The sequence below is a fragment of the Natrix helvetica genome, assembly GCF_964273705.1.
Source record: "Natrix helvetica genome assembly, chromosome: Z".
Classification (NCBI taxonomy): Eukaryota; Metazoa; Chordata; class Lepidosauria; order Squamata; family Natricidae; genus Natrix; species Natrix helvetica.
The window spans coordinates 61,504,334-61,528,824 of record NC_138554.1 but is presented as its reverse complement, the minus strand read 5'-3'; the positions used below and the strand labels follow the sequence as shown (position 1 = coordinate 61,528,824).

Below are 24,491 nucleotides of genomic sequence, written 5' to 3'. Positions count from 1 at the left end.
TTCCTGCCTTCCATGTTATTTAATATCAATGTGAAATCAATGGAAAGATCATTTGCAGCTTTGAAATTACTGTACAATATTCTGATGATATTCAATTGTAAATATTATTTTTGGAGCTTGGGATTTGATATTTCCAGATTATTACGTTTAAGGGCTGAATGTAGAAGACCTGAATTTGGAAAAATAAATTGAAAGCAAAAAAAATATTACTGATCTGAGGGATTATAATTAATTTTGGTTAGGGTTAGATGACACTGGATTTGTACATAACATTGATGGCAAAATGACCGGTGTTAAGTTCTGACAGAATTAAGTTCACCCATACCTAAAGGAAATGGATCTGATTTCAATGCCCCAAATAAAAAAAATGACAATAAAGGTTATTTCTCTCATCTCTTTCATATACAAACACTCAACATGGAGAGATTACACACGCACGCACACACACACACACACAGAGCTACATACATACATACACACACAACTCTCTGTCCATGTTGAATGCATATCAGAAAGAGGAAGCTTGAGAGTTCACAAGGTTGAGGGAACAAAATTGTGACTGAATCTATTCTGCTTCAGATACCATGAAGCCTTCTCCCAGAAGGTAACAAGGAAACGGGTTCTGAAGAGAATGTGTAGTGTCCCAGACAATACTAAGAACTCTGATCAAACATCACTTAAATGCTATATCCTGAATAGACAGAAGTGACCTGCCAATAATCTCTGCATTCTTTATAATTGCACTGCCTTCCTGTCCAAAGCAGTAACGCTTCCAAATCAGACTAATGTAATGACAGGATGCTCTCGATCATCCCTCTATAGAAAGTGGTGCAATTCAAAGTGCTTTAAAGCCCTACATGGCATAGGACTGGGTTATTTGCTGGCACACCTCTTCCTAAAAATCTGCCTATCCTACTATAATCATACTCCAGATCTCTTCCCTGAAATCCTTCCACCTAGTGGGATCTCGTGACTGCCATGTTTGGTGATTTGGAAGATACGGCTTTTTATTGAAGCAGTGAGATAGGATGGAATGGAATAAAAAGAATGGAATGAAGGTAATCGGAGCTTGCTGCCAGGCATTCTAAGGGGCTGTATAATAGAAACCACAATCAATTTGTTATATTGCCAGTTGTACAAAGACTTTTATTTGCAGTAGAGCTCCATGCTCATCTTTAAATGTGGAAAGTATTTTGGCTTGCTTACTTTGTTACCTATTAGGCAATTTTAAAAATTCTATATCCATTAAAAATTGCTATGTTTTGTAAACTTCACTGTACTTCAAGCTATGACTGTCAATGGTTGCACAATATTTTATTATGGGGATCTTAAATTCATGGGTTCTGCTAGAAAAGCAGATGGAAGTCATAGGCGAGAGAAGCTTCCCACTTGGTTTACCAATTGATTTTGGTAAGCCTTTGGCAACTGGAGGAACAGGGTTTAAATTACAATGATGTTTTTGTTAGTAAGGGAATGGAAACCTCTCTGGTAAGTATTGGGTTATTTAGATGTTTACATATTCGATTGATATTTGTTATTTAAGTTTGCATTGTCTTGTACTAAGCTGAATTAAATTGTGTAAACTGATTAAATGAAAGCAGCATGTAAGTCATATTAATACATAAATATTTTAAAGAAAATTGCTATTTCATATGTCTTGAAATAATTATGTGAATTAATTTAGCTTAGCTGATCATAATAACTAATATAAATCATATCAAAACAAATGGATTGCTTTTGCGTAAGAGAATAATTCTTTAATTTATTGAACATTTTTCACTGTTTTATCTGGAAAGAAAAAACTAAAATATTTACAAAATATAGTAAAATCTACCTGCAATTACAAACAAGCATAAAACCTTTACTTTAGATAAGAAATATCAATTCCTTAATAAACCCATTGCCTTGTCATAGTGAAACAATCTGATTTGAATACAATATTCTTCTTCTTGCATATCTTGATTCCAATCTATCTGACAATGTAGAAAATTAAGTAGATTTTTCCTGAATTGTTTCATCTGATAGTAATACTTGCATTTTTTTTCAGTACCATATTATTTTTTGTGTCGTTAAATTTTAGGAATACAAACGCAACTGTGAATAAGTTTTGGACAACAAAACATTTGACTTATATAGTTTATTTATTTTTTCTGTTTTATCACACACAGTAGCATCACTTAGGACCCAGCATATTTTCTGGCTTTACCCATTGATCAAATTGTTCTGCTGTAAGAAATCCAAGTTTGATAGCAGTTTCTTTTAATGTCATCCCTTCTTTATGTGCAGTTTTGGCAATCTTGGCTGCTTTGTCATAACCTAACAAAAAGGAAAAATATGTAAGGTTGATTCTATATTTTGGACCATCAAGAAACATCTTCAGTGACAAGTCACCCAAGGCAACCAACTAGAAATTGTACTATCAAAAGGGTTCAGTTCCCACAAATGTATAGTACTTATGCAAGTAGCAACCTATAAACTGAACCAGGATAGTGAAAGTTGCAGCTGCATACTGAAGGCCAATAATTTAAGTGGGCTAGTTCCAGGGTAAAATAAATGTAATGTTAATCATTTTAGATCACTGCTAAATTGTTTTTCCTGAATCACAGCTTGTATCAGCTTTAAATGGCATATTGGTGGTCACACTGAAGCAGTAGTCCTTGAATCATTCATTTAAAGACTGATGTTATAATGGCACTGAAAAAAGTGGTTTATGACAATTTTTCACACTTACAATTGTTTTACCATTCACATGATCAAAATTTGGACACTGCAATTAGCATGTATTTATGATAATTGCATTATCCTAAGGTCATGTTTCCCTGATGAAAATATTGAGCTGACTCTTTTGTTTCCCACTTATCAAGGGACATTTCAACTTCATTAGAAAGAAAATAAATTTGACTGTTATTTGTTTAAAAAAAACAAGAATTTTGCCTATTTCTTACAAGAGTAGTAGTTTTCAAGACACATTTGCAAGCACCTGTGTCCACACATGCATGCCCCTGCGCTCACACACACATCATGATTGTATATAGTACAAGAAATAAAATCTGCTGTTAGTTAAAGCATTACAGTGGAAGGAAGTGTTGGAAGAAATATCCATCTGGTTCAGTTCCAAGTGGGGAGAAAGATACTGGAAATGTGGAGACTGATTGGAAAGATAGTTTAATGAAGCAGAACCATCAAACACACGCTCCTGGTGCAGCTGAACATATGGAGTGGAGAGAGAGGGTTATTTATACCCTCTGGGTTTTGAACTTGAGCTTCCTGTTCCTGTGGTAAGAGCATGTATTCTATTGGTTGCTGTCAAGGTCATAGCTAATTTTCCAAACATAAAAATCACAATTGCACTTTTACAGCTTTCTGTTACCGGTATTTCTTTTTTCTGATTTTGGATTTTCCATTTTCCATTCTATTATTTTATACATATTCTTCTTTGTTTACTTTCTCATTTTTACAATATATACATCTATATACAATATTTCCATCTCTATTGCTTTCTAAATATATGCCATCTCTATTGTTTGCGCTATGTGTTCCTTATGCATTGATTTTACATCTCTTTTCAAGCCAGTTATACCACCCGTTCCATATCTTGTAGTACTCTGTTTCCTCTTTATCTCTTAGTTCCATCATCAGTTTGTCCATTTCTGAGCATTCCAATGGCATTTTTATGGTTTCTGCATTTGATGGAATTGTTTTTAGTTTCCAACTTTGGGCATATGAAATTCTGGCAGGAGTGATTATATGAAGCATTAAGTATTGGATATCCTTACTAATATTTTTTTTATTATTCCTAAAAGAAACAAGTCAGGGTTCATGTCATTTTTTTGTTCAATTATTTCATCTAACCATTTTTGAATTTTGGTCCAGAATTCTTTGACTTTTGGACACGTCCACCACGTATGATAGAAGGTCCCCTGTTGGTGGTTACATTTACAACAATTTGGAGATTTATTTGGGAACATTTTGGCCAATCTCGCTGGGGGTAAATGCCTACCTATAAAACATTTTGTAAATTTTTTCCTTATAAGATGCCAAGATTTGTCAATTTATAATTTTTTCCCCATACTTTTTCCCACTGCTCCAATTCAATATTATACCCAAAGTTTTTAGCCCAAATTATCATTGTTTCATCCTCCATTTTGAATTTTAAGAGACAATTGTATGTTTTTGTAATCATTTTTTTCCGTACTGTTCTAAGTCCTTTTTATATCTTGTTGAATTTGAAGGTATGGCCACCAGCCTAATTCAATTCCCTGTAATTTTAACTCCTGATTTGTTTTAAGTTTTCCTTGCCCATCCAATAACTCCTTATATGTCAACATCCTACTCAAATCTATTACATTGGGGTAGATAATTGCTTCTATGGTTGATATCCATCTAGGAATTTTTGTGTAGAAGTTTCTTTTGATTTTCATCCATATTTCTAGTAAGGCCCCTCTTACCTGATGACTCTGGAAATATTTATGGGCTTTACTCTTTCCCTCCCAGATAAAAACATGCCAGCCCAGCTGTAAATCATGGTCCTCTATCGTCAATATTCTTTTATTTTGGAGTACTATCCATTCTTTGAGCCATGTTACCACTGCTGCCTGGTAGTAAAGCTCCCAATCTGGGAGGCCAAATCCCCCTTTAATTCTAGAGTTCTGTAGTAATTTTAATTTTATCCTAGCTTTTTCCCCCAGCCAAATAAATTCTAAAATTATTTTTAGTTCCATGAAAAAAAATGCCTAATTTTACTGGTACAGTTTGGAATATAATTAAAATTTTTGATAAGATATTCATTTTTATGGTCGCAATTCTTCCAATCAGTGATAATTGTAATTTAGCCCAATTTTCCAAGTCCTTTCATATTTGCTTTAATAATTTTGAATAATTTTCTTTTATGGTAATTTTATTTTTGATTACATAGGTTTACATTACTTATCAATAGTCTAGGACAGTGGTGGGCAACCCGCGGCTCGGGAGCCACATGCGGCTCTTTATACCCTTTAATGCGGCTCTTCTGTGTGCCGGGTGCCCGCTCCCCTCCCTCCTCTCGGGCTTCGGAGGGAAGCTTCTGCAAAAGCCCGGGCGAGTGACAACCAATTTTGGTCCTATGACTGCAGAATGCTGCAAAATACCATAAATGCAGGCCAGTTGTTGAGTGTTTCAAATGTGATTGGAACACTCAACAAGGTGACCACAGTGTGTGTGTGTGTGTGTGTGTGTGTGAGTGAGAAAGACAGACAGAGAGAGGAACAGAGAGAGGGAGTGAGGGAGGGAATCAGAGAGAGACTGACAGACAGACAGACACACACACACACACACACACACAGAGACAGAGAGGGGGAGGGAGGGAGAGAAAGATAGACAGACAGAGAGACACACAGAGTGAGTGATTAAGTGAATGAGTGAGAGACAGACACACCCACATACACAGAGTGACAGAGAGAGAGGAAGGGAGGGGAGAGAGACAGAGGGAGAGAGAGAGAGAGAAAGAAAAATAAAAAAAGAAAGAAAGTGGGAGAGAGAGATGAAATTAAAAACAACAACATACAAACCTGACTTACTCAAACTATCCAAGGAAATGCAAGGCCAATGTTCACATTAGTGGTTGTGACTTTGTCAGTCAATGTCAGGAAGTAATTTTCTCTACATTGTAAGGCAAATTTTACGGAATGTAACATTATCGATAAATAATATCGTTCTAAAGTTTTTGTTTTATTAGTTGTGTTATTTGTATCCTTCCGACCTATGTGGATACTTGCATGCAGAATATTCTCAATAAAAACTTATTGAAACTAAAAACAGTGTACCATCCTATGTATTTTCGGTTTTAAAAATGTGGCTCTCAAAGTAAATTTCAATCGTGGTTTTGGCGAGATTTGGCTCAGTTGAAAAAAAAGGTTGCCCACCACTGGTCTAGGACATGGGTGAGAAATTCATCATGTCACATTGTGATCATGTTTCATGACATTTTTCATATTTATTAGATACTTACCAATGTGAGGATTAAGGGCAGTGACCAACATCAATGACTCATTCATTAACTTATTTATCCTCTCTGTATTCGCTTCTATTCCAGTTACACAATTTTCAGTGAAAGAGACACAGGCATCTCCTAAGAGCCGTGCAGAATGTAGCACATTTCTAATCTAAATAAATTAAAAATAATTAATAATTTTAACAAAAAATTGTTCACTGATTGATTAACAAGAGCTTTACCATAATTACAACAGAAAATCAAAGGTAAATATTTACATGATAAAATAACAGGCCCAAAAGAAGGCATTTGATATTGTAGACAACATCTTTCCTACTTCTTGATAAAACCAACTGCACTCAGATTGTGGTCATAGGTAGAATTCCATTTACATGGAGTTGTATGCAGTGGATTCCCCTAGGTTCTGTCTTGGGCCCACTGCTCTTCAACATCTTCATAAATAACCTAGATAAGCGAATTGAAAGAGCCCTCACCAAATTTGCAGATGACACATATTTCAGGAAGCACTTTGAAAAACAGACTCAAAATTCAGAAAGATCTTGGTACGCTTGTGCATTGGGCCCTATCCAACGAGATGCAGTTTAGTGGAAAGAAAAGCAAGATCCCATACTTAAGCAGGAAAAAAACAGATGCACAGATACAGGATTAAAATATAATAAAAAGTTAAAGCAATCATGGGCTGCATCAGCAGAGGGATAGTGTCAAGTTCAAGATAATGACAGAATTGCTATGTGCTGTATTGGTGAGGCCACATTTGGAATATACATCCAGTTCCGGTCACCGCTATGAAAAAAGATCCTAGGTCCTGGAAAGTGTATAGACAAGAGCAACACAGATGATCTTTGGTCTGGAGGCTAAATCCTATGAAAAATGGCTAAAGTAACTAGGTATGTTTAGCTCATAAAATAAGATTAAGGGACGACTTCCGGCAGCAGAAGGTGACGGTTGCGTGCGTCCGCCTTCTCGCTGTTTCGGTGGGCTCCCCTGAAGTCTAGGGGGAGCACAGGGTGCCTTGGAGGGGCGCCCTGCCGTAGGGGCGGCTTGCTGGGATCCCCTGGAACAGCGGCGGCCGCAGGGGGGGGTCTCCAGCTTTGCCGCAGGAGCCGGAAAGTGTAGGGAGCGCGTGGAATACCACAGGGCGCTTTGCCGAACGCAGCCTGGAAGGAAATGATCAATTTGAATGAAACAGCTGAAGCGCGGTGAGGTGAGGGGTCTCCCCAGGTCTTTTACTGTCTTTATTGACTGTTTTGCAGTTTTTTGGGGGGATTCTGTTTCAACCTTTGGAGGAGTTAAGATGGGAGTGGGGGGGAAATTTCTACCCCCCTTGGAAAAGCGGCACTTGGAAAATCTCTCCCTTTTATGGGGGAGAGAGAAAGTTTAAAATCTACTTTCACTTCCCTTAAATAATGGGGAATTTTTTTTCTTTTTTGATCACAACTGCGAGAGAAAGGATGGCTGAACTGATTCTTCTCTAAACTATGCATGGGAACTTTGATCTTGTTGTTTCCTGACCACTTGTACTGGCTGAGCCAATATGGCCAACTTCCTCCTTCTTCTTTGTCTTTATGAATGAGACTCCTCCCTTGGAAAACTTTATGGCTTTGAACTAATTTCCACCCCAGAGACCTCCAGGAGCCTCTTCAAATACGTTTTCCCCCTGGATTTAGAATATTTTGACCCACCTATTTGCTCTAGTTTTGTATCAGACGATTTATTCTCCCTTGGACTTGCTTGCCTGGTGATCCCTACCGGCTGTGCTTTCCCACAGACACCATTTCTTTGTATAGAACAATAACTATCTCTGAGCCTCATGATGGGTCCAAAGAAGTTACCGCCTGGTAAGGCCTCATCGGCCCCGACATCTTCCACGTCCAGCCCGATTGCTCACCAGTCACAACTGGGATCTTTTTTACAACCTAAAGCCCCTGAAGAGAGTGCAAAGGATTTGTCTATTCATCAGATGCTTCAATCCATCTTAAAGGGACAGGACGAAATGAAAAAAACAACTGCAGGACTTAAATGAACAGCTCAGAGAGATGAAACAACAAACCATACGGAATGAACAGAGGATAGGTGTACTGGAGGAGGGTGCGGTTGGGATGAGAGAAGAGGTGAAGACAATCCAAAGGGGGAATGTAGAATTTGAAAATCATATGATAAAAATGGAATTTGAAAGGATGTCTTTTTTCCTTAGGTTCCAAAACTTGCCAGAATTTGAGAATGAAGATCTTAAGGAGATTATGACCACAATACTAGCAGAATATATTAATAGAGATAAACAACAGCTTTGGTGGGATATTGACCTGATCTATAGGATTAATTCAGCCTATGCAAGAACACACAATGTTCCAAGGGAAGTTCATGTTAAATTTCTTAGAAAAACCACAAGAGATGAGGTTCTAGGAGCTCAAAGGGGAGGACCATTAAAATATAAGGATAAAGAAATAACCATTCTTAAAAAGATCCTAAAGAAAGTAAGAGATAAGAGAAGGAAATATTCCTTCTTAGCAAAAAAATTATACAATAATGGGGTCTGGTTTAGGTGGCTGTTACCAGAAGGCATGTTGATTTTCTGGGAGGGCAGTAGAATTAGAATCAACACAGTTGTGGAAGCAGAGGCTTTCACTAAAAAACACAGTGCTCTCTTAGGTGAAATGGGGGATATTACACAAGAAACAAAGGAGGGAGAGGCTGAGGCTCTGCCAGTGGACGGGGGGGGGGGGGGGAGGATGCGACAACTAGAAGACTCAGATCACAAAAGTGATTTGAAACATTATTGCAATTGTTGTTACAATGTACCTTTATGGAAGTGATACAAAACAAAATGATTGAAACATACTGATGATTTTGTGTTAAACTCAAAACTGCTAATACCTATGTAAATGTTGATATTTTTCTATTTTTGTTTGTAAAAGTTGTGAGACCTGGGGGGGGCTTCTCCCCCCCCCCGCACGATGTAGCTGTCAAAATGTTCTATAACCTTTTAACCCTTTTTCCCTGTAAAACGTCTAAAATCAATAAAATTTGGACAATAAAATAAGATTAAGAAGAGACATATTAGCAGTTTTCCTATAAAACAACTGTCACAGGGAAGAGGATCTCAATTTATTCTCCAAAGCACCTGAGGTTAGGACAAGAACAATGGCTGGAGGCTCATCAGAGGAAAATCCAACCAAGAAGTAAGTAAGGAAAAAATTCTTGACATTAAAAACTATTAAGCAATGAGACAGCTTACTTCCTAGTGTTGTGGATGCTTTATTGCTGGATGTTTTCAAGAAAGGTTTGGACAAACATTTGTCCAAGATGGTTTGGGGACTCCTGCATTGGGTAGAAGGCTGAATTAAAACCCTTCTGATCTTATAATTCGATGTTTTCAGATTTGCTTTGGGGGAGGAGGAAGTGTTCATATATTTTAAAAAACTAATAGCATATACCGTATTTTTCGCCCTATAAGACGCTCCGGAATATAAGACGCACCCAATTTTAAAGGAGGAAAATCTAGAAAAAAAAGATTCTGAACCAAATACTGTAGTAAAATATTTTATATCAACTGTATAAAGTTAACAGCAGTTTAAGAACAATTTTATGTCCCCCATTTTTAGATGACCCAGGCAATGTTCCCTCTAATTTTTTTTCAGTGTGAGCAGAAAAGTATAGTATTTGAGCGGCACATTTTTATGCCTGAGCAGCACCTGAATTTTTTCCACAGGTGTCACCTAAGACAACAACAAAATCAGTATTATTTGAAACTCAAAGTTATGTTTATTCAAGGTACCCGCTTAATTAAAAGTGTTATATAGTATCACTTAACAACGCTCCTGCTTAGTAACCAAAATGTTGGGTCAGGAACTCTGGCATTGAAGCATGCAAGTCTTAAAGCTGTCAAGTTACAAGATCCTTGCATCCCTAACCCTTTAGGAAAAAAAAACCCCAAGGGGTCTTCAAACCTGACGGCTTGAAGACTTGTGGACTTCAACTCCCAGAATTCCTCCTCCAGTCATGTTGGCTCAGGAACTCTGGCATTGAAGCATGCAAGTCTTAAAGCTGTCAAGTTGCAAGACCCTTGCACCCTTAAAAAAACCCAGGGTCTTCAAACCTGACAGCTTGAAGACTTGTGGACTTCAACTCCCAGAATTCCTCCTCCAGTCATGTTGCGGCGACGTCATCTGCGTGGATCTGCTCCATCTTCGGTTTTTTTCACAGGGGGCAGGGCTGCTGCTGAAGATGCCGACGACGAGCCCTTGCTGCCACCAGAATAACAGCTGCCTCCTCTTCCTCCTCCAACAGCACCACCACACTTGGAGTGAAGCCGCCAAAGCTCCCGCTGGTGCCCCCACCCATGGCAGCAGCGGCGGCGCGTCCCCCATGAGGCTTTTTTCCCCCTGCTTCCCTCCTCCGCCTTCCTACTGGCTCCCGCCCGTGGCAGCGGCGGCAGCGCCTCCCCCTCTGTTCAGAGCATCTGAGCTGAGCCCCGTTACCCCTGCCCCCTCCTCCTCTGCTGCGGCTAAAATAAACCCTCAAAGCCCCTGCCGCTACTGGAATATCTGCTGCCGCCTCCTCCTCCTCTAACAGCACCACATTTGCTGCCCGACGCTGCGGCAGATTTCCTGACAGTGAGAAGTGAAGCCGCCAAAGCTCCCGCCAAAGCTCCTGCCTATGGCAGCGGCGGCACATTTGAAGTGTAGCCGCCAAAGCTCCCGCTGGCGCCCCCGCCCATGGCAGCGTCGGCGCGTCCCCCTCCACTCGGAGCATCTGAGCTGGGCAGCGCGTTACCCTGCTGCCCCCTCCTCCTCCGCCGTGCTGCCCCCTCCTCCTCCGCCGTGCTGCCCCCTCCTCCTCCGCCGTGCTTTTGAGAAGCCATGAGGCTTTTTTTCCCCCTGCTGCCCTCCGCCGCCTTCCTACTGGCTCCCGCCCGTGGCAGCGGTGGCGGCGCCTCCCCCTCTGTTCGGAGCATCTGAGCTGAGCCCCGTTACCCCTGCCCCCTCCTCCTCTGCTGTGCTTTTGAGGTGCCATGAGCCGCGGGAGCCAGTCGGAAGGCGGCGGAGGGCAGCAGGGGAAAAAAAAGCCTCATGGCTTCTCAAAAGCACGGCGGAGGAGGAGGGGGCAGCAGGGTAACGCGCTGCCCAGCTCAGATGCTCCGAGTGGAGGGGGATGCGCCGCCGCTGCTGCCATGGGCGGGAGCCAGTAGGAAGGCGGTGGAGTGCAGCAGGGGGAAAAAAGCCTCATGGCTTCTCAAAAGCATGGCGGAGGAGGAGGGGGCAGCAGGGTAATGCGCTGCCCAGCTCAGATGCTCCGAGTGGAGGGTGACGCGCCGCCACTGCTGCAATGGGCAGGGGCGCCAGCGGGAACTTTGGCGGCTTCACTCCAAATGTGCCGCCGCTGCCATGGGCAGGAGCTTGGGCAGGAGCTTTGGCGGCTTCACTTCTCACTTCTCGCGCGTCCCCCTCTGCTCGGAGCATCTGAGCTGGGCAGCGCGTTACCCTGCTGCCCCCTCCTCCTCCGCCGTGCTTTTGAGAAGCCATGAGGCTTTTTTTTCCCCTGCTGCCCTCCGCCGCCTTCCGACTGGCTCCCGCGGCTCATGGCACCTCAAAAGCACAGCAGAGGAGGGGGCAGGGGTAACGGGGCTCAGCTCAGATGCTCCGAACAGAGGGGGAGGCGCCGCCACCGCTGCCACGGGCGGGAGCCAGTAGGAAGGCGGCGGAGGGCAGCAGGGGGAAAAAAAGCCTCATGGCTTCTCAAAAGCACGGCGGAGGAGGAGGGGGCAGCACGGCAGAGGAGGAGGGGACAGCAGGGTAACGCGCTGCCCAGCTCAGATGCTCCGAGTGGAGGGGGACGCGCCGACGCTGCCATGGGCGGGGGCGCCAGCGGGAGCTTTGGCGGCTACACTCCAAATGTGCCACCGCTGCCATAGGCAGGAGCTTTGGCGGGAGCTTTGGCGGCTTCACTTCTCACTGTCAGGAAATCTGCCGCAGCGTCGGGCAGCAAATGTGGTGCTGTTAGAGGAGGAGGAGGCGGCAGCAGATATTCCAGTAGCGGCAGGGGCTTTGAGGGTTTATTTTAGCCGCAGCGCCGGGCGCAAGCAGCTAGGATTGGCCGCCCACAAAGGACCTCCCCGGGCTTGCTTTGCTGAACTAGAGTCAGTCACCCCGCGCTCACCAAAACAAGTCCGGGGAGGTCCTTTGCGGGTGGCCAGTTCTAGCCGTCTGCAAAGACCTCCCCAGCCTCCGGCGCCTGTGACAGTACAAAACACCGCGCGGCAGTTGGAAACTGCTGCATGGTGTTTTGTTGCCGCGCACCTTAGAGGGAACAGTGGACCCAGGTGGCTACATTTGGCTTATAAGACGCACTCAGATTTTCACCCTCTTTTTTGGAGTAAAAAAGTGCGTCTTATAGGGCGAAAAATACGGTATATGGTCACTAGACAAATGGTTGTAAGTCAAAAACTACCTGTATAAGACATTGAGCAAATATAAGCCAGTAACAGAAAGCCATCAAATTGAATCTGGATTGCTAAGAAGGAAAGAAAGGCAATGAGGTTTCTCCTATCTTAACTAAAGATTATAGATTTCTTACTGCTAAAGGAGTAATAAAGGAGATGATAAGGAGGAGGAGCTTCCGGCGATGGCGGTCGCCTGTTTGAGCTCCTAGTTCACCGTGGAGCGCCCGATAGGGGTAGGAGGTTGCCGCCAGCCCCCATGGCAACGGGGAGCTGAGACTTGGATAGCCCGACCACCCTGGCATGTTTGGGGCTTATTTTAGTCCACCAGGGGTGGTCGGAGAAGCTTGGAGGCAAACAAGAGCGGAGCGGAGCGGAGCGGAGCTGAGCAGCCGAGAAAGGAAGCTGTGAGGCAATGGCGGCGGCGGCGGCAGCGCGGCGGCGACGGCGGAAGCGCGGCGCGAAATTTGAAAGTGGAAAGGGGAAAAGGCAAGACAGCACCAGGAAAGGCAAGCCAGCGGCACCAGAGAGGATGGGGAGACAATGGAACCTCTGGAGCCGCCCTACAACGCTAAAAAACACCAGAGGACATCGAGTGGTGAGCAGAATGGGGAGGCAACAGGGAGCGGCACTGGGAGATGGCTGCGGTATTGGGTGTGTGGAAAGAACCGCAGCCAGGGACTCCCAGGGACTCCCCCATAACAGCTGGCCATATCCTGGCTGCCCCCATGCTCCTAGGAACTTGCTCTGGTGTCTTGAGAATCCTGATAATTTTGGAAGCTTTTCCCAAATTGCTGCAAATGTTAAGAGAACTGAGAACTGAGACGCCGGATGGGGGGGTCAAGGTGAGGATGTTGGGGAACCAGTAGAAAGAAGAAGACCTAAATAATGGTTGGGGATGACCTGGAACCTTAGAGGTCACTGAAGACCCGTGTTAGGGCCATGGATGAGCCCAACTGACTGCCCAGACTAAGACCAAAAACAGCTGGGCTTAGAAGGCCACCCCTCATTTACTAAGGAACCCACATCTGTACTACATTTATTTTCAATCCACCTTGGACTGTCACCTCATTTTATGATATCTCCACCTGCTTCACCTTCACGTCCCGGAAATATTTGGAACATTTTCCCCTCCAGCTCCCCAGTAACATCTCAGCCTCCGGCTATTAACTATTAATTTTTACCATCTGCACCCTTACCCAATTGGGTTTTAATACTTCATTAATTTACTCAAGGCTAGACCTGCTCCGCCTGCGGGAGGCCCCGCTCTCGCAGGTATGGCCCTTGGCTCTCTCAAGGGCCTGCCTTGATGACGGGTTTGTGAACCCCGAGAGGTGGAAGAAACGGAGGCTGAGGGGCTTTTTATCCAAAAGTTTTTTATTGTTATTAAGGGGTTCCAGGGAGGGGGGGTGTGATAACCAGGCCGGGAGAGGCGCCAGTGCCAGTGCTGGACGGACAGGTGAGTCCGGGAAGGAAGTGAGCGGAGCGGGGGGGGAGAGGGAACAAGAGATTCCAATAGAGGGTTGTTTGATTACAACGGTCGCGGGGAGGGGGGGATGCGAGGACAAGAGAAGATCTCAAGGTCGGTTGGGAGACCGTGGTTGTTGGCTATGCCCGGTCGTCTGTACCAACCCCCGCAACCTAGGTGGCCAGGAACTACAGAGCCCGGGCCTACGGCTGATGCTTTGCAATGCAAGGTCCGTAACCAACAAGGCCCCCCTCATTAATGAGTTGATCTCTGAGGGGGAGCTAGACCTTGCAGGGATAACGGAAACCTGGTTGGGCCACGAGGGTGGTTTACCCCTCGTGGAAATGTGCCCACCAGGTTTCCGTGCATTCCATCAGCCTCGGGCCCTGGGTAAGGGTGGTGGGGTGGCGGTAGTTATACGGGAAGGTCTAGAGCCGAGGGAGTTCACTGTTCCTCAGATATCCGGGTGTGAGTCCCTTGGTGTGAAATGGGGCCCACGGAGGCAGTTGGGTTTGCTGATTGTATACTTGGCTCCTCGCTATACATCAGCAGCCCTGCCCGAGCTCCTCGAGCTGATCTCGGAGACGGCGGTTGAGATCCCCAGGCTTATGGTCATGGGAGATTTCAACCTGCCGTCGACGGGAGCAGCATCTGAGGTAGCTCGGGAGTTCATGGCTTCCATGACAGCCATGGGCCTGACCCAGTTAATTCAGGGCCCCACACACGAAGGAGGCCACACATTGGACCTTGTCTTTGTATCTGAGCAGTGGACGAGTGATCTGGGTAGAGGGGATTTTACTGTTACACCCCTGTCATGGTCAGATCACTCATGTCTCCGGCTTAACTTCCCTGGCGCTACCCCCCACCGCGAGGAGGCGGGACCAGACGGTCCACGCTGGTACCGCCCCAAGCGCCTGATGGAGCCGGATAGGTTCCAGACGGAGCTTGGGCCATTACCTGTAGCCCTGACCCGCGCTCGGTCGGAGGACCTAGCGGCCGCCTGGAATAGGGCGGCGGCTGGGGCCTTGGACCGGATTGCGCCTTTGCGACCTCTCCTGCGGCAGCGACTCACCCGGGCTCCTTGGTATACCGAGGAGCTGGGGGTGATGAAGCGTCACAGGAGACGTCTAGAGAGCAGGTGGAGGTCCTCACGCTCCGAATCTGATCGAACACAGGTAAGATCCTACTTGCGGACCTACCTGGTGGCATTAAGGGCGGCCAAACGTAGATATTGTGCCACCCTTATTGCGTCCGCGGATAACCGCCCTGCTGCCCTGTTTAGGGTGACCCGCTCCCTCTTGTCACAGGGGACGCAGGGGGCACCTTTACAGGGCAGAGCAGAGGAATTTGGGGAATATCTGCAGGACAAAGTCGCTCAGATCCGGAGCGGATGGGCCCCACTCAGTGGACCAGACGAGCCGCCAACAGCGAGTCTTGTGAGACCATCCTGGGAGGAGTTTGATTCTGTTGCCCCCGAGGATTTAGATAGGTTGCGTGGACGGCTGCGACCCACCACATGTTTAATGGACCCGTGTCCCTCCTGGTTGGTACTGGCATCTTGGGAGGTGACACGAGGCTGGCTTCTGGGCCTGGTGAATGCCTCATTGGGTGAGGGATCCTTACCAACCGCCTTGAAAGAGGCGGTGGTGAGGCCCTTACTTAAGAGGCCCTCACTCGACCCAATGGAGCTAGCTAACTATCGTCCAGTCTCCAACCTTCCGTTTCTAGCGAAGGTTGTTGAGAATGTGGTGGCCCAGCAGTTTCCACGACACCTTGACGAATCCGAGTATCTAGACTCACGCCAGTCCGGCTTCCGACCTGGGCACAGCACAGAGACAGCCTTGGTCGCGTTGGTTGATGATCTCTGGAGGGCCAGAGATAGAGGTTGCTCCTCTATCCTGGTCCTATTAGACCTCTCGGCGGCTTTTGATACCATCGACCATGGTATCCTATTGCGCCGGTTGGAGGGGATGGGAGTCGGAGGTACCGTTTTGCGGTGGTTCGGCTCCTACCTCTCCGACCGGAGGCAATGTGTGTTGACAGGGGGACAGAGGTCGACCCCGAGGCCACTCACTTGTGGGGTGCCACAGGGGTCGGTCCTCTCGCCTCTCCTGTTCAACACATATGTAAAGCCGCTGGGTGAGATCATCCGTGGTTTTGGGGTTGAGTATCACCTCTACGCTGATGATACTCAGCTGTATATTTCAACTCCAAACCACCCCAACGAGGCTGTCGAAGTAATGTCCCGGTGTTTGGAGGCCGTCGGGGTCTGGATGGAGGACAACAGACTTAAACTCAACCCCTCCAAGACTGAGTGGCTGTGGCTACCGGCACCTCGATTCAGCCAGCTGATTCCATCGCTGGCCATAGGGGGCGAGCAGTTGCCCCCTGTGGAACGGGCGCGCAATTTGGGCGTCCTCCTTGATGCCCGGCTGTCAATGGATGACCATGTGGCGGCCGTGGCAAGGGGGGCGTTCCACCAGGTTCGCCTGGTGCGCCAATTGCGCCCCCTACTGGACCGGGATGCCCTACGCACGGTCACTCATGCGCTGGTGACGTCCCGCCTGGATTACTGCAACGCTCTCTACATGGGGCTGCCCTTGGGACGCGCCCGGAGACTGCAGTTAGTTCAGAATGCAGCCGCGCGGGCTGTGATGGGGAGTACGAGGTACTCCCACGTAACACCTCTCCTGCGCGAGCTGCATTGGCTACCTGTGGTTTTCCGGGTGCGTTTCAAGGTGCTGATTACCATCTTTAAAGCGCTCCATGGCACGGGACCTAGTTACTTGCGGGATCGCATCCTCCCACATACATCCCTGCGGCCAATACGCTCACACAGGGAGGGACTTCTCCTGGTGCCATCCACTGGACAATGCCGGCGGGCGACACCGAGGAGTAGGGCCTTCTCTGTGATGGGCCCAACCCTCTGGAATGACCTCCCCCCCGACATTAGAACCACTTCTGACCTCCGCTCCTTCCGGCAAAAACTGAAGACCCACCTGTTCCGATTAGCAGGCCTGGCATAATTCAACTGTCCCTCCTGGCAAACGCACTATATCTGGTTATTTTAGGGGTTTTTAAATTTACTGTATTTGTTTTTAGAACTGCTTTGTACAGTTCTTTTAATGTCATTCTTACCTCCTCCATGTCAACTGTCAATTGTACATACTTAGTTTTATTGTATCTGATATATTTTGTATGAACTGTACACCGCCCCGAGTCCCTTTCGGGAGAGGGGGCGGTCTAGAAGCATTAAATTAAATTAAATTAAATTAAGAAGCCAAAATTCTGTAAAGAGCACAAGAGTAAAAGAGGAGGTAATATTCTTCTCTACTTGGTAAACATCCTGAACAGCATCCAAATCATTGGAGCTTTTCTTGCACTCAGTAATATTGTGGTGAACTTGTTTGTGTGTATTCGGCTAGTTCTTGACTTACAACAGTTCATTTAATAGTTATCTGCAGGATCGCATCCTACCACATACGTCCCTGCGACCTATCCGCTCACACAGGGAGGGGCTCCTCCTGGTGCCGTCTGCTAGGCAATGCCAGCGGGCGACACCTAGGAGTAGATCCTTCTCTGTGATGGGCCCAACCCTCTGGAATGACCTCCCCCCAGACATTCGAACTACCACCGACCTCCGTTCCTTCCGGCAAAAGTTAAAGACTCACCTATTTCAATCAGCTGGCCTGGCACTTTCTTAGTTTTACCTCCCAGGGATTTATTTTATTTTAGGGTTTGGGGTTTTAATTGTGATGTTTTTAGGTATTTATTTCTTAGTACAGCCTATCTCCCCCTCCAAATGTATTTTAAATGTAGCTTAAATGTATTTAATTATTATGACTGGTTTTATTGTATTGACTGTACACCGCCCCGAGTCCCTTTTTGGGAGAGGGGCGGTCTAAAAATCTAAGAAATAAATAAATAAAATAAATAATAATTCAAAGTTACAACAGCACTGAAAAAAAAGTCTTATGACTGTTTTTCACACTTACCACAACTGCAGCATCCCTGTGGTCATATGATTAAAATTCTGACTGACTCATATTTATGACATGTGCAATGTCTGCAGTCATGTGATCACTTTTTGAGACCTTCTGACAACCAAAGTCAATGGGGAAGCCAGATTCACTTAACAACCCAAGTTGTTACTAACTTAACAACTGCAAGTTATTTAACTGTAGCATGAAAGATTGTAAAATGGAGCAAAATTCATTAACAACTATCTCACTTAACAACAGAAATTTTGGGCTCAATTGTGGTACTTGTATGTATGTAGTGTAACACATGAAATCAAATTCAGGACCAAAAATTGAAATGAACTTATGTACAAAAGGTGACTCCCACCAATGCATCTTTCTAGCATTGCATAGTGAAATTATGAATTCAGTTATATTATAATTTTACCAAACTTACAATCATAGGCTTAAAGACATTCAATTCAAAATGACCGTTGCTGCCTCCTATTGTAACAGCAGTATGATTTCCCATCACCTGTGCTGCTACCATAGTTATGGCCTCACACTGAGTAGGATTCACTTTTCCTGTGAGGGGACAAACAAAAATTCGTGAAATTATTTTATTACACATTGCAATATTTATTTTGCTGTTCTTTCTCAAATGGAACTTTGACAACCAAATAATGAATCAAATGTTCCTGAAAAGTGCAGTCTTGTAGTTAAGGTGTTGGACTAGAACAAAGATACCCAGTTTCAAGCTCATTCTTGGAACTCACTGAATGATTTTAGCCCAGTCATTTTCACAACATATGCTGTAGGAATAGAAAACTGCCTTAAGTTCTTGGATGAAAGTCAAGATATACTGTAAATCTAGAAGATGATGATGATGTTACAAAAATATTGGGTTGATGAAATCAATCCAAATCTATTATGAATCCCAAACAATAATTTCAAAACCCTGATGAATGCCTTGAGAAACAGAACATGGGTACTGGAAATAAAATAGCTGAACCTATTTTGGGATTTTTTTTGGTAGCAATTTTATTAAAAATTACAATTGCAATGATAAAAAATTAATACAAACTAAAAAAAAAGAAAAAAGTGCAGAAAAGAAAAATAGGAAAAAATGGAGTAAAGAAATATATAAATTATTTTCCCCTCATCACAAGTGTGAACTTATAACCTCCTAAAATATAACTATTTATCTCTTTTTCCCATATCTCATGTTTTAATCTACAATATAAACAAAATTTTAAACCTTGTCATTTCAGTCCTGATCAGCAATCATCCACAAGGATTACCAGAAATAACAACATATCTATTTTAATCAACTTTATATTTCTTTATTTTGCTTTTAATAATATTGATCTTTAATGCATTTAAATAATGTTCCAAAATGTCATTTTGTTTCATTTTTATTTTGTTCCTTCCCACAAAATTTTTCAAAACTTTCGCAAATCCATTATAGGAAAATTATCCAGATTTGTCTCTTGGTTTGTTATTTGTATATCCCTTTTAATTATTAAGCCACTTTATTCATTTTAACATCTTTTTCCATACATTATTGAGCCTGCTAGTTTTAAATCCACTTTTCAGATTAGTCTTATCTGGCAAAACTTGTTCCTCTTCCATAACATCTTTTAACACAGTCTGTTTACAGAAGCAGACACTCTTAAAATTAACTTTTGGGTCCATTGTTCAATAAGTGTTCTTATTCTTTAAATGTAATTATTAGTTCCTACTAGTTTCCTCTAGTGTCCATTCAGGTTCCGTCAAATATTTTTTTAAAGATAAAGTATTTTCTTTAAATACGGTACTTTTATTTAAAAGTATTTTCACATAGGTAGGATTCTTGTAATTAATTCAAAAATCACATAAGGATGGCACCGCTGATGGCAGCCTTGATGAAATGCTCTTTAGTAGTTCTGATGTTTTTTATTATTTTCTGTGACTCTCTACAAATTTTATACTCAAGACATGAGATTTTTGAATATCAGACAAGGACTTTAACAAGTAGCATTCTGGAACTATTCCTCCCTTCTTTTCAAATGTGGAAGAAATTCTGACCGAGGGAATGGGTTATCTTTTTCTGCATGGCAGTTAGAAAGAAGCAGAAGAGAAAAAGAGAGAAGGAGAAGGAGGGTCAAATGAGGCATTTTACAAAGACTCAAAAAACCTGGGGTAAGAAAATATCCCCTCCCTTGCTGTATTTAACTAATCTATACTCACTTGTAAGTAAGACAGATGAACTATTTCTTTAAAATAGGAACAACTCAGACTTTTCTAACTCAGCAACCCTCTGCTTCATTGAAGCATGGCTGAACAATTTGATTAATGCTAGCTGCTTGCAAATTCCAGGATTTCAGATTCAATACAATTTCCTTTAATGACTCAATGATGTTTGTCATATTTACAATAGCTGAATATTTCAGTAGACCTAGAGCTTCTTTTAAACACATTGTTTATTTTCTAACTAGAATAAATATGTCAAATGCTCTTCAGTTATTTATACTTATCTTGCTCCTTCCCTTGTTTACTAGTTTTTCCTATGCTGTTAAGCATTTTTCTTAAAGAAACAAAGCAAGCAAAGCACTTTTTCTCACTTCATTCATGCCTGAATTTAAACATTATTAATTAAAACAAAGTATAGAACTAAGGTAGTAATAATTTGAGGCTATACCATTCGGTATCCAAGACTTCACAAAAGGTCTATGTTATCTATGGTAGCTATTATGTTTTCTTTGAATAATTTGATGTCATTTTATAATAATTTATGTCTACTACTACAGTTCTATAAATTTAAGTTTGTATCTTTTAGAATTATTAAATCTAATTAATATAATTCCTTATTCTTAATCAATTAGCACAAGATTAATTAAAAATAAATAGAAACAAGAGTTGACTGAGTAGGGAGGAAAATGTTATAAATAATAAATTATTTTTACATGTAACCATTAAAATAAATTTATTAATAAATGTAATAGCACATTTTATTCCACTTCAATCTATTCCTGTTTACTATGTACTGAAAAAATATGACTGACATCATATATAAAAGAATTTGCCAGGTTGTAATTAATAAATACATTATACCACCAGTCTTTCACTATCTATCAACCCAAAGTTAACAATCAAATATTGGCAAGGTTACCTGGCATGATACTACTTCCAGGTTCATTTTCAGGCAAAATAAGTTCTCCTAAACCACATCGTGGACCAGATCCAAGAAAACGAATATCATTAGCTATCTTCATTAGGCTACAAGCCACAGTATTCATTGCACCACTCAGTTCAACTAAGGCATCATGAGCTGCAAGGGCTTCAAATTTGTTTGAAGCTGTAACAAAGGGCAAACCTAAGGAACATAATGAAGATATTATTAACATTCTATCTATTCTTATGCATAGTTCAAACACTATATGATCAATACATGTAGTCTATTTTATTTTGGTCTGAGTGAATGTTAATAAATAAAATTTGACAATGACCATTTTTAAGGATTCCCAGACTAATATCTCATGGAAAAAATAAAATTGGGAAAATAGATTGCCAGAGTATTAGCACAGTATTTACTAAGTGTGTCCTAGTAGGAGCGCTAGCATTTAGAAATAGAAATTATATATTTTTACATGAGTTCTCATTTTAACAAAATGAGTGAAGACAGCTTGAAGAACCTATGGAGATTAGGAAAATAATTTTCAATTCTTCTAGAAGACATAAGGCTGGTAGTATTATTGAGAGACTGTTTATTGACAATGAACTGAATTGGAGGAGATTGAAAATTCCTTAAATAACAAAAGTAAAACTTGACAGGAAGCCAGGATGTTACTGGCTCCGAGCAGAGCTAGCTAATTCCTTTCTTTAAACAGAGCAGTTCATGGATAAATGTAGAATTTCTGGTTTTCATCTTAGGGTCTTGAAAGAACAATGCATCATATTTAACCCAACTGATTCCCAGCGAGTTTCTACAGATGTGAACAATTTTTTAATACTCAGAGAAGGTAAACACCAAACTCAATGACTCCCCCCTCACCCCTCAGCTATTCCAAAATATGCTCTTTTTTTGCAAAATGCGGCTGATAGAGCCATTTTTTAAACTGTGTTCACTGAGATTTCTTTCTCATCTGGCAGGCTTCTGAAGGAGTAAGCAATTATTTCTTCTCCAAGCAGATCAAGATGAACACTGCATCTCTGTCCCACAGGGATCTGGATAAAGCAAATAAGCAGATGTGGCATATAATGTACATATGAAGCAACACAAAAGTAGATGTCGAGATGATGACTCTGCAAGCATCTAGAATATGGTTTTTTTTGTTCTTTGGAAGAATAAAATAGGGCTGAATGACAAAATTGCTATAGTAAATCAAAGGCCATATTTATTTTTGAGATTTATTGGCCCTCCTTGAAAATCAGAACAAAGTTAATTAACTTCAGAGTTTCTTGACATGATGGCCACAAGCAAAATAAAATTGAAGAGCAGAATTTTGGGGGTACACTTGATAACAAAGGGTAGTTGACTCAGTTTCTTAACCCACAAATGAGGGATCTACTGGTTATGAAAGGGCTTATTAGATGTGCACAAAGAAAGAAATAGTTTGAATCTGACTGATTCTTAGAAACAGAATCATGGCCAGATAGGCAAGGTATGCACCATTTATTTTCCTGGCAGGTGGGGACTCCAATTACACATGAACCAAGTGCAAATTCATTATGTTGTTGGAGGAGAAGTGGCGGAAGTGGAGGCTCAGCTTGACAGACTGAGATTTATAATAAGAAAGATGAAGACTATCTTCTAAGCTAGGCAGAAGGATATTTTAAAAAACAATAGAGTTTGCATAGAAAACAGGAGTATTGAAGGAGGAAGTCTGACTGGTAGAACGAAGAGAATCAGAAGATACAGTATCAGTGGTCATGTTTAGGCATGCCACCTGGAAGAAGATTCATAGACTTCTATAGATAGATTTTTATCCAGAATTCCAAGAAAAGGAAGGAAAGAAGGTTAGACTGACACTGTGACAAGGAAATAAAACAATAATTACCCCACAGAAGAAATACATGTTGTGATGATGAGTGACTTGCTGCTCACAGGAATGGTCAATGATCTACAGACAAGACATAATGATCAAAGAAAGTATGTTGTCGTCCAGGTATACAGATTCATGACATGATGTAGAGGCTGAGCAATTAATCAAATTTACTAACTACAATCTCTTTCTTCAGTTCTATAGTTGAACAAATAATATGGCCTCCATGGGAAAAAATGTTGAGTCTACAAGAAACTAGGAAGACAGGCGAATCGATACAAAAGCTATGAGTGGCGCAAAGAGTTGTGGAAAGATATATGCTTGGCATTATAAGACAAGAGAAAAAGACCTGCATATGGATTAGAGAATGAACAAAAGTATAGATATCACCAAGAGAATAAAAGCATAGAAATGGAAATGGGCTGGTAACATAGCAAGAAGAACTCATGACAGGTGCACCAAGGCAGTCATAGAATGGATCCCACTTGATAAAAAGAGACCTAGAACAAGATGGATCGACGACATCAGCAAGTATTGCGGGCCCAATTGACAAAAGAAAGCTAAAGACTGTATTGGTTGGAAACATGCAGAAGAGGCCTTCATCCTGCAGTGGATAGACAATGGCTAAAATGATGATGATGATTTGTACCTTCTGCTTCCTGCAGAAAAAAACTTCCTTTTCACACAGGGTGGCGTTTTCTCCAACTGGCTTCCTGAATTTGAGTGAGAATGGACTCTAACATATTTCTAGCTATTAAGTTGCTATAAACATTGATAATATTTGCTACTTCTACAATATCCCAATTTAAAAGTTTAGTGAATGAGAACAAAAATATACCAGATCCATTTTTTTCTTATTTTCCATTTCCCCTCATTTTTATTCTAGCAAGTTAAAGGTTACATCAAGATCACCTTTAATGTCTTTTCTTACTTGTAAGTGCAGCTATTTTAGATGCAACCTTTTCAGCAAAACCAATTCTTGTATTCAGTCCTGTGCCAACTGCAGTACCACCAGCTGCCAGTTCATAGACTCTTGGCATGACTGATTTGATTCTTGTGATACTATATTTAACTTGTTGCACATAAGCGCTGAATTCCTTGACAAAAATAAAAATAAATATTGCAAATTTCATAGCATATTTTTCATGTGATATATGTTTAAAGTGACCCACCCATTATTTTAAAATTAGCAAATACATATTGTGTGAGAAGAATTTCCTCCCAAGAAATTAGTATTTTTTTTATTGCATGAAACTGTAAAATGATTCGTACCTGGCCAAGGGTAAGAGGAACTGCATCCTGTGTATGAGTTCGTCCAATTTTAATAATTTCAGAAAATTCCTTTGACTTGGTATCAAGGGCATCTTGAAGCTTCTGTAGCCCTGGTAACAACACTTCATGCACTTCCAATGCTGCGGCAATATGCATTGCAGTCGGAAAGGTATCATTTGAGCTCTTTTAACATTCAAAAAACAGCAAATTACTATTGGAACATTTCTTTCATGAGCTTCAGCTAAATTAAGAAATAGGGTTCAAAAAAAGGCTAAGCATTTGAGGGTTGTGGAGAGACATGGTGGCAGGATAATGATGCAATAGTAAAGCTATTCTACAAAAC

General features: G+C 42.4%; 1 protein-coding gene across 1 annotated transcript in view; it reads right to left on the bottom strand.

The window, feature by feature from the left end:
* Window positions 1–2,122: 2,122 nt before the first annotated feature.
* Window positions 2,123–24,491, bottom strand: part of FH (fumarate hydratase) — a 33,384-nt gene continuing 11,015 nt past the window's right edge. Inside the window, exons 5-10 of the mRNA XM_081933447.1 lie at window positions 24,149–24,331; window positions 23,808–23,973; window positions 21,004–21,207; window positions 18,310–18,437; window positions 5,987–6,140; window positions 2,123–2,316 (exon numbers count right to left, since the gene is read on the bottom strand). Of these exons, the coding sequence (XP_081789573.1) occupies window positions 2,174–2,316; window positions 5,987–6,140; window positions 18,310–18,437; window positions 21,004–21,207; window positions 23,808–23,973; window positions 24,149–24,331 (978 nt within the window). The 3' untranslated portion in view covers window positions 2,123–2,173. The remainder of the gene's footprint in view (window positions 2,317–5,986; window positions 6,141–18,309; window positions 18,438–21,003; window positions 21,208–23,807; window positions 23,974–24,148; window positions 24,332–24,491) is intronic.